The following is an 11,880-nucleotide window of genomic DNA, read 5'->3' on the forward strand; positions in this document are numbered from 1 at the left end:
TAAAAACAGATTTAAAATCATAACAAGATCAAGTTTAATAGCTATCATACTGTCAAATCTTTGCATAGCTATGACAGGAAACACTGGCATCACCTGGGAACACATGGGAAAAACAGTTCATCTTAAAAAATAAAGCACATGCATTAACCCAAATAGGAAATTAAACAGTTATTGATAAGCATGTGTCCTAAACTGCTGAAACATTGGTGTCTCGTATTTTAGCAGTCTTGCAATTTATGAAAGAAATCAATCAAATCTGTATATGTGTGAAAATATTCAGATTTAACCCCCTTTGTAATCGTTAAACTTTTCATAAGAAACTGTAATTTAATGACACATTTTTGACTGATTACATCTATTTTGTAATTAAATTACGTAATTCCATTACATGTACTGTAACTAGTTACTCCCCAACACTGCATGTAATCATGTAATCTTCAAGAATCGGCTAAAAACACATCTTTATTTGACCCTCTAACTCTTGCACTCTCTAGTCTAATTATATTCTTAAAAAAAAAAAAAAAAAAACTTGTCCCTTTTAGACTTGCACTCTACTCATTGCTTGTTTTCGCTAAAAAATAAAAATAACTAACACTAGCTTTCCTAATCTTTTTGTATTTGATCCGTTTTCTTTTTATTTATTATACAATTAACAAAAGCAAAAAAAGGCGTCTAACACTAGCTTGCTCAATTCTTTTTCTATTCTGTTTTCTTTTTTTATTTATTATTTTAAAAAAAACCTTGCTGCGTGTACTGTGTTAAGCTAACTGAGACTTGTTATAGCAGTTGCATATCATTGCTCTTTTGTTAATTTTGATTGCTTCCATTGTCCTCATTTGTAAGTCGCTTTGGATAAAAGTGTCTGCTAAATAACTAAATGTAATGTAATCAATAAAAGATGTGTGTTATTATGTATTGTATTAAATTACATGTGTAGACTTTGTTTTGTTTTTTCTAAGTTATACGGTGGTCGAGAGAGCTCAACACGCTGCAACTTAAGAAAACACGTGCAAATACAAAAAGCACCAGCAAATTAAGAAAACATCTACATCAGTTTGAGAGCACGTGCTGCAAATACTCGCAACACAATCAAATACAGAAAAGCTCTGCAAACTCTCACAACACAACCAAATAATAAAACGCACGGCTAAAAGAGAAATGCGCTGCAAATAGCCTACTTGCAGCACAAACAAATACATAAATGCACTGGAAAAAGAGAAACGTGCAGCAAATACTCGCAACACAACCAAATAACGTGCTGCAAACACGAAAAGACCACAACTGAACCCTTGCGAAAATGAACCATGCTACCAGTAAAAAGCATGACTACTTTAAACCATGGTAACCACAAATTAACCATGGTGACTTAGTATGTAACTTATGTAACTTAGGTTAACCCTGATATTGTATGTATTTAATAATAATTAATAATTTGTTACATTTATATACTTATACAAATGGCAGTAAATACGCCAAAAAAACAAAAAACGGTTTTTATACTTTTACTATAATAAAACCATGGTTAATTTTCATAAGGGAAATGTTTCAAGGGGACTCCAACAATGCTTACAAAAATTAACCATGGTTTTATTATAGTAAAAGTATAGTAACCATGTTTTTTTGGCGTATTTACTGCCATTTGTATAAGTTAGTGTAGCAACACCATGGTTAATTTGTGGTTACCATGGTTTAACTAAAGTTGCCATGGTTTTTTTGTAGCATGGTTCATTTTCGTTAAGGTTCAGTTGTGGTCTGTGTGTGTTTGCAGCACATTATTTGGTTGTGTTGCGAGTATTTGCAGCACATTTCTGTATTTGTTTGTGTTGCAAGTAGGCTATTTGCAGCACTATTATTATTATTATTTATTATATTCTTTTTGGTGCATTGATTACCATTTGTACAACCACAGTTACACAGTTAAACTATGGTTAGTGTAGCAAAACCATGGTAATTTGGGGTTACCATGGTTTAACTATAGCAGGCTAACCATTTATTATTTTGTATATAAATATATATATATATATATATATATATATATATATACACAGTATTGTATAGGTAAATTTTTGGAAGGGAAGCCAGCTTACATAACGTTTCAGTTACAGTAATTTTGTATTTCGTCAGCTTATTTAGGCTAATAATATCCCCCCTCTAACAGCAAAGGAGGAAGATTCCTTTTGGAGCTCAAACATTTTTTCAACTTGCTAGTATCTTATAGTGTGGAGCCACAAGTGTGGAAGGATGTTGCCAATCGCAGGCTAGAAATGTGGGTCAGATGTGTTGTGAAGCGTTTATCAGGTCAACGGTGTAAATCCCAGTCACACCTCAGCATCAGCGTACATGCCTAATGCACATGTTCATGTGTGGAGATGATTATATTCATCTGACAGAACAATAAGTCCGTGATTCATATAATTGCAAGCCATTGTGACTTGATGTGGCTCAGACTAAACATCCGGCCTACACAGCAAAAAAGCCAGTGTGCATTGAACTCATTGAGTTGAATTGAGTCAAATGTAACACTCCTGAAATGTATATATGACTCCCTCCATTATGGAGTTAAAATAACACTTTCGAAAGTGTGACATATATACATTACTTACAGAGTACATTTAAACTCTTATGGTGTTAAAATGTACTTTATTGTTCATTGTGTGGTCCGTGTACAGGTTAAAAACATTTTTTTTTAATTCCACAAAACAATGCATGTCTACATTTATTTATTTTAATTGAAACATTGCAAATCTTTTTCCCTGCACCAAAATGTCTTCACCTTCAGTGTTTTCAATACATGTAAAGAACATGTTCTTACAACAATTAAAACGTAATGTCAGCAAATCAATGCAAAGGCACAAAATACATTCTTTTTTGATCCATATGTATCCTGAATGTCATTGGGTTTATAGTGCTTACATGTATCTGCTTAAACAACAGCATCTCATTCATTACCATCAACGCTGAATGTTAATGCTCACTGAACGAAGTCTGTGCCAGTGGTGTTTGGAGTCCTTGGAGTAATCTCTTTCTTATTTTCAGCATGACAAGATGTGGATCTCTGCGGTTTTCAGCCAAGCAAGAAATCCAAAAGTGCTCCTGTAAAATAGGGAAAGGGTGGGGGGCAAATATCAGAGACAAGTATCAATTATAATAATAGTTTACTCAAAACATTTACCCAAAGATTCTGTCATCATTTTTTTTATCCTACTGTGATTCCAAACCTGTTTGGCATACATGTCATACATAGTGTCTGTGGAACGGCATGAGTATAAGTAAAGAACAACTCGGGTGAACAATTTGTTTTAAGGGATAGTTCACCCAAAAAAATAAAAATGATTTCATCATTTAGTTCTAATGCCGTGACCTTCTTCCTTTTTCGGAACATGAAAAGCTTTTTTTTAAATGTCCCACACGTGCTTCTTCATATAATGGCAGTATGGCGATTAACACCAAGCTTTTAAAGAAAACATGCAAAGTATCACAGAGTGGTCCCATGTGACACGTGCCGTATATTCAATGTGTTCTGGGTATATACGATAGGGTCTGGTGAGAAACAAACTGAACATATTATTTGCAGAATATCCTGACCTGATTGGTGGTCTCTGTGCATGAATGAGCGTTCATGAGACTCTGTTAGCAAAGCAGTTCAGTCTAACTCCACCAGGAAAAGTACACAAGTTGTGAACAATTAAGATTAATAAAAACACAACATGAAATACAATTTATGTGTTTTTTTCTCTGAGGTAAATATATCTGCTGTGCTCGCTGCAACAGGAACCCAGATCCGGCCCACATCTGGCCCAAGTGAAATCCATACGGATCTGGGCCGACACTGCTTGCTGTCTGGGAAGTTATCCCGTTCATCTTTCAGCTGTCATTTTGACTGACACGACAACCGAAGCTCTGGTCCGGAGTCAGAGAAAAAGATTCAACTCAGTGACGAAAGTACACAAATATTCTTTGGGGGATTTCTATGTGTTGTTTTTTTATGTCACATTTGTATTAATCTTGATTTTTTTTTTCACAACTTGTGAGCAATTCAGAGTGAACTGAACTAATAGTGTCTCATGAACACACAGTCATGCACAGAGACCAACAATCAAGTTAGGATATTTGTTAAATAATATGTACAAATTCAGTTCAGCTGAATTTGATGCTGATCTCACTGCACTGAGGCAGGGCTCCGTCTATCAAAATGAATGCACACAAATGGGACAGAGCATAAATAAATGACAGGAAAAGTATACCAAAAACTCATATCTGATCTGTAGTTCATGCTACTCACGTGTCATGTTCCAAGTCTTGTGATGGCACAAATTCACTTTCAATGGTGAACAATTGAACTCACTCAGTATAGAGAGTATAGAGAATTATTTTCAAACATATACATATGAATATATGAAACACACACACACACACAAATATGAAATGTATATGGAACAATCACTCAAATCCAATATAGTGACACATCAACATTATGAAAACTCATTCAATTATTGCTCAACAATCACAAAATTTGGTCAGTAGACTCAAGAAACAATTACTGATATTGTTTTATACTGTTGTTTGATTTGACATCAATTCAAATTTCATCAGTGAGAAACATTTCGGATCGTTTAGGCACGCACAGCATACAAATACCATTATTAAATAATATTATTTTATAAAATACATATAATTTCCTTGTTAAAACCATTGTTCCCCGTCTGCTCCGCATCGTGAATGAAATAAAATATCTCTGAGGAAAGTGTAGGAGAGCACAGCACATAAATATCGCTATGAATAAATATGATGTTATAAAATACATATTTTAAATGAGGTAAATAAAATGGTGCCTGTGTAAAATATTTCAGATGGGTCAGGCGCGCACACGAGTAAATGTCCCGGATGTGACTAATCACACTCCGCAGTGTTAATAAGGGCAGGCCCGGAGGCCCCCCTGCACTCCCAGAACTATTGCTGGTTCAGACAGGGCCTCCTGCTGTTTGGAAGACTATCTAACCTGAATTCAATTGCTGAAAAATTGCAACTTTTTTCTGCTATAAAATATTACGCTATGACTGAATGCATTATTATATAAAATATTACACATACTTATGATTTAATGCATTAAGTCTGGTTTATTTTTATTAATTGTATTTGTAAATAGAAATTGTTCAGTTACTTAAATATTTTCATAGTCATTTATTATTTTTTCTAATTATTAATGATTTATCACATTCTTTAGTATTGAGTTATGGGATGAACATTAATTCTATATTTACATACAATAAATTATAGTGCTTGGAGTCATTTTTTCACACCAAACTTTATTTTTGTATTCTTTTTCATGAGGTCCCACAAATCATCGACTTGTAAACAATGCACAGAAAAATGGTGAAAAAATAAATAATTGGGTTAATAATGTATATATTACATATTAAATAACATCAGAATCAGAATGAGCTTTATTGGCCAAGTATGTTTACACATACAAGGAATTTGTTGTAGTGACAGAAGCTCCACAGTGCAACAGAAAGACAGCAACAGGACAGGACACATATAATAAAAGAATAATATACAAATATCCAAATAGGCAATGTACGAAGCAGCAAAAACACAATATATAATATAGACAACTATGTACAGGTCAAGTATGTGCAAATTAGAAATGAAAAAAATAGATAGATAAAAAAGTAAGCAAGTGTGGTGAATAAATAATAGTTGTGTGTTCCACGTTTATTTATTGAGTGTTCATGAGATGGATTGCCTGAGGGAAGAAACTGTTCCTGTGTCTGGTCGTTCTGGTGCTCAGAGCTCTGTAGCGTCGACCAGACGGTAACAGTTCAAAGAGGGAGTGTGCTGGGTGTGAGGGGTCCAGAGTGATTTTACCAGCCCTTTTGCTCACTCTGGATGAGTACAGTTCTTGGAGAGTGGGAAGGGTTGTACCAATGATTCGCTCAGCAGTCCGGACTACCCTCCGTAGTCTTCTGAGTTCAGATTTGGTAGCTGAGCTGAACCAGACAGTTATTGAGGTGCAGAGGATGGATTCAATGATGGCAGAGTAGAACTGTTTCAGCAGCTCTTGTGGCAGGTTGAACTTCCTCAGCTGGCGAAGAAAGTACAACTTCTGCTGGGCCTTCCTGACAATGGAGTCAATGTGAATATCCCACTTCAGGTCCTGAGAGATGGTGGTGCCCAGGAATCTGAATGACTCCACTGCAGTCACAGTGCTGTTCATGATGGTGAGAGGGGGGAGAGCAGGGGGGTTTCTCCTGAAGTCCACGATCATCTCCACAGTTTTGAGCGTGTTCAGGTCCAGGTTGTTGAGACTGCACCAGACAGCCAGCTCCTTAACCTCCTGTCTGTAAGCAGACTCGTCACCGTCCTGGATGAGGCCGATCAGTGTGGTGTCGTCTGCAAACTTCAGGAGCTTGACAGAGGGGTCTTTAGATGTGCAGTCGTTGGTGGGAGAAGGGAGAAGAGCAGTGGGGAGAGTACGCAGCCCTGAGGAGCTCCAGTGCTGATGGTACGAGTGCTGAATGAGGATTTACCAAGCTTTACTAACTGCTGTCTGTCTGTCAGGAAGCTGTTGATCCACTGACAGACAGAGGTGGGGACGGTGAGCTGGGTTAGTTTATTCTGAAGGGTTTCCATGATGATGGTGTTAAAAGGGGAGCTGAAGTCCACAAACAGGATCCTCACATAAGTCCCTGGTCTGTCCAGATGCTGCAGGATGAAGTGCAGTCCCATGTTGACTGTATCATCCACAGACCTGTTTGCTCTGTAGGCAAACTGCAGGGGGTCCAGTAAGGGTCCAGTGATGTCCTTCAGATGAGCCAAAACCAGTCTTTCAAATGATTTCATGGCTACAGACGTTAGAGCCACAGGTCTGTAGTCATTAAGTCCAGTAATTTTGTGTTTCTTTGGGACGGGATGATGGTGGAGCGTTTGAAGCATGAGGGGACTTCACACAGCTACAGTGATCTGTTGAAGATCTGTGTGAAGATGGGGGCCAGCTGATCAGCACAGATTAAAATAAAAATAAACAACATTGAATAAAATAAATGCTTTATATTCTTGTTGGGGAGATTTTTCATTTCTCGAGCAATTCTTCTGTCAAATTTCTCAACTTCACTAAAAGATGCTGTTGTCAGAAATATTGTGTAACACAAAAATCCAACAGTTTTTGTACAAACAAAAATTGAAAACATACCTTGAGTAATAAATGGGGCCCTGGAGGAACACCTCTTCAGCCTCCTGCCAAGACAAGCCCTGCAGCTCGCAAAGGCCATGAATGATGTCCTGTACAAATAAACCATCTGGGAAAAAATACACAAGTCACACGCAAATTATTTAGACAACCCAACAGAGCTCATATTGTCAATTCTACGCAGATTACTTGATATTTTGATGAAAATAAATTCAAGGCCGCATTTTATTCCAAAGATCTTATTTGTAATGATTACAGAACTTATTTCTAATTGTTACACTCTTATTGTGTTACTGTTATTGTCTGTGGTAGCTCTTGAGATTTGTAAAGTACAATAAAAAGAATGTGCAATATTATTTTTCTTACACATACTTCTACTACTAATAGTATGAAATAATAGTAGTTATACAGTAATACGTACAGTAGACCTACATAGTACTAAAATATGTTACAAATTATAATTTTATTATATATTATACATTTTTTTTTTACAAAATTTTTTACTTTAACATTTTTTATTTTGTTAGAAAACATATTAAGTATCCCAGAATGGTACAATAACACAGAAAATAAGCACAAGCTGTAAATATGATAAAATCATGCTATCTTTTGACACTAATTTTGATCAAATCAAACTCTGACTAAGCTAGCAATAATAGGTTACGCACCACGTGTTTGAAAATAACTGGGGAGAACAAAAAATGAAATACTAAATTGAATACTAAAATAGGCTATTCATTTGTTGGTGTAATAGGATGTCACCTTGATTTATGCCATAAAACCTGGTAATTTTCAGGAATTGCTTTAATAAAATTAATAACCTTACTCACGTGTCCGATGTTGCTACTTGCTAGCAGGTTTATAATGTTGGAAATTATTACGGTACACACCGCTACAAAACAAATGTTCATCCAAACAGCAGGAGGCACTGTCTGAAAAAACGATAGTTCTGGGAGTGCAGGTCTGAGCGTGCAGGTCTGGGAGTGCTGGTCTGAGCGTGCAGGTCTGGGAGTGCTGGTCTGAGCGTGCAGGTCTGGGAGTGCTGGTCTGAGCGTGCAGGTCTGGGAGTGCTGGTCTGAGCGTGCAGGTCTGGGAGTGCTGGTCTGAGCGTGCAGGTCTGGGAGTGCTGGTCTGAGCGTGCAGGTCTGAGCGTGCAGGTCTGGGAGTGCTGGTCTGAGCGTGCAGGTCTGAGCGTGCAGGTCTGGGAGTGCTGGTCTGAGCGTGCAGGTCTGGGAGTGCTGGTCTGAGCGTGCAGGTCTGGGAGTGCTGGTCTGAGCGTGCAGGTCTGGGAGTGCTGGTCTGAGCGTGCAGTTGGGCCTCCGGGCCTGCAGCTTCACCCTACTCTGTTTACTCCGGCCAGAGGGTGCTGTTTACACTAGCTGGTGTTAATCCTCTAAGATTCAACACCACAACTTTACTCTAAAATCCTCAACACTACGATTTTAACACTGGAGATTTTGCTGTGTATATCCCATGATGTGAGAGTTCACACACACACACTGTCCATCTGTGATGAGGAACAGTTGACATCAGCAGGAGTTCAGACGGCCTTCATGGGAAACACACCTGTCATTAGCTCCTCCTCTCCTCACACAACTCACATCTTCAACAAATGCACAGTCAACACACACAAAAGGTCCTTGCACAGAGTCTGGTATTTCGTATGCGTTTATTCGTATTCATCATCCAAACCTTGCACACAGTCAGATGCAGATTTTTTTTTTTTTATGAGGTACAAAAGTTTTGGAGGCAAACGTGATTGACACAACGTGGTCATATTTATATTTTAACATGCAAAAATTTCAGACTCAGTGTGCAAGGGCCTCAGTTTAAGATTTAAGTATTGCTCATAAAATGTCCATCTATTAGGATTACACAGTTTTAAGCATAATGTGATGCATTTTTGTCAGTCATACACAAATTAATCACCAATAAATCTACTACAGCAATTGAATATTACCTATTCTACAGCTAGTCATATTTTAAGCATGCCCATGCATTTAAATGGATCAATACAACTGTTTTCACAGTGAACAGATTTATGCTGATTCATTTGAATAAATGCATTTTGAAAAAAGTAAAAAATATGTAAATAAATTGAGAATAATAAAAAAAAGCCATGATTTTCTGATTGCATGATTTTCATTTCTGTACAACTGAAAAATATGCATCACATTAAGACAGTTATTAATTAGTTTGTTAATACAGTGTAATCAAAATGGACAGAAGGCTCTATATAGGCTTTCATTCATTGTTTAAGGACCGCTTCTGGTCATTTTTTAATTAAAAAGAAACTGTTAAAATGTTTTCTTTTAAAAGTTCAATTCCATCTATTACTTTACATTCCTGGTCTTATTGTGTATTTATTTTTATTTCTGTCTAATTTTTAATCAACATGTCATAACTTGGTCCACCTCTAAAAAGGCTTTTTTGTTGTGATGTCTCCAAGTCCTATTAATTTGAACCCCTTTCATGTCATATAGAGACGCTTTATATCCCAGTATGCATTGTGTCCCGCTGAATATCCACTTTCACTCCGAAACATCGAACAATGTGGAAGTTACATGGGATTCAAACTGTATCGTTAACTACAAATACAACTGAAAAAGTTTGGTAATTAGAATCTGAAATCAGCTAAAATCAAATAAATATAAATATTTGACGATTTGTTTAAAATAAATAAATATGAAATAAATATGTGAAGTACTAAAATGTCCAACAATTCTGAAAAATAAACAATTATAATAAAAATGACAAAAGTGCATAAAAATACAAATATTTTCAAATTAATGAACAAAAGCAAAACTTTAACAAATATTAAATTTTATTTGTTGTTGTTGTTATGTTATTGTAATGATAAAATCAAAGCTATTGAACTGGCTAATATTATATAATGAATAAATATTTGAAAGTAAAAGGTAATAAATGGAAGAGCACTGGTAGAGACCCAGCACTTCATAAATGAAGCTAAACACAGTGGCAGTGTATCTCTGGAATACTCTCACACGTATTTAACGTTACACCACGACCTCGAGCATAAGGGAGTGGATGACTGCGCTAACATGTAGATTCAAAGCTAGCTATTAGCACATCAATCATTATCCTGACACAAGGAAACAAGTTTCCCTGAAATTCAACAAAGCCTAAATGACTCATGATCATGTTAAATCACTAACAACATTTGCTCAAAGTAAACCCCATATCCATTTGTGCATTTACTGCATTAAAAATCAATTTGAAGGATTATGTTTTTATATGAATTGATGAAAAACAAATAAAAGCACAAGGGCATTTATGAATGCAGTTCAAATGTTAACAGAGCAATGAGGAAACAGGCAGTTGATTGGTCATCTTGGCCTCATTAACAGACAAATTCTGAATCTGCTACTGCGCTTTCAGCTCTGCGGGGGTGTAAACTCGGCCCAAAAATACATACAAACACCCTTCAGGGCCATAAACTTAAAGATACTCTACCAAGACATGACAAATCTGTCATTATTTACTCACCCCTTTTCCTTCTGTGGAACATAAAAGAAGATATTTTGATGAATGTTGGTAACCAAATGGTTCAGCACTTACAACTAATTAGTACGTATTTTACGGGGTGGCTAATTTGTACGACTTCACTCGTACAATTTGGTATGATTTGCCTAGACCCCAGGTTTAGGGGTAGGTCGTTCGTACCAATTCATACGAATTGGGGAACTCGTAAAACACGTACAATTCAGCACAAACTCGAATGAGTGAGGTTGTACAAATTTGTAAGATTTTATACAAATTGAAGAACTCGTAAAATACGAATGATTTAGTGAACATCGCACAAATTCGCGTGAATGAGGTTGTATGAATTCGTACAAATTGGGAACCTCGTAAAATACATACGATTTAGCAAAAAACTTGTAAAAAAATTAGTACGAATCAGTCACCTCGTAAAACATGTGCGATTGGTTTGAATGGTTTCAGATCCATAATACGACTAAAAATATCGTGGAAGTCAACAGGAACTGAAACTGTTTGGTTACCAACATTCATCCAAATATATAAATTCATACAGGTTTGGAACGACATGAAGGCGAGTAAACGATGGCATCCTTTTCATTCTTGGGTGAACTGTCTTTAATACAAAGCAAAGGCATCAGTTAATCCTTATGGCACCAATGAAATCTGCATTGATTGGTCTGTGAGGAACATCAGCGCAGCATCACTGGTTTACAGCCGATCAAGCGAGTCTCTGATCAGTGTGGCGGCTCTATTTGATGTTGCGGAGGATGCGGCGGCAGTGGCTGCTCTTGAGCTCGGCGAGAGCTCGCTCCAGCTCGTGAATGAGATGCTGCAGCGTGGCAGGATCCGTCTGCAGGACGCGGGCGCTGCACTTCGCACCGTCCTCCAGGTGGAGCTTCAGCGTCACGGTGGGCTTCACCTGGTGCCGGAGCGCCCGGCTGGCCAACTACAAGCAGAACAAACACAGAACAGTCACTTACTCTACTAAGCTTACAGCTTCGGATCATGTGCATGGCGTTTTATGCCTGTAATATCTTTAATCTCAGCTTGGTCAAATGACTTGTGTTCTATTCAGCCAAACCAAACATTATTCAGACGCCAGATATCATTTCTGATATTTATTACTAGTGGGTGCAGGACACTATAATTCATTTATGTAAGTGAGGATAGCAAAATAAAGTGAACTGTAA

The 11,880-nt window shown here is 37.0% G+C and overlaps 1 protein-coding gene across 1 annotated transcript in view; it reads right to left on the reverse strand.

Moving 5' to 3' along the window:
• Window positions 1–8,918: 8,918 nt before the first annotated feature.
• LOC306867740 (COMM domain-containing protein 2-like) overlaps window positions 8,919–11,880 on the reverse strand; it is a 6,900-nt gene continuing 3,938 nt past the window's right edge. Inside the window, exon 5 of the mRNA XM_079413584.1 lies at window positions 8,919–11,636. Coding sequence (XP_079269710.1) covers window positions 11,439–11,636 — 198 coding nt within the window. The 3' untranslated portion in view covers window positions 8,919–11,438. The remainder of the gene's footprint in view (window positions 11,637–11,880) is intronic.

This window comes from Barbus barbus, assembly GCF_936440315.1.
Source record: "Barbus barbus genome assembly, chromosome: 49".
Taxonomy (NCBI): Eukaryota; Metazoa; Chordata; class Actinopteri; order Cypriniformes; family Cyprinidae; genus Barbus; species Barbus barbus.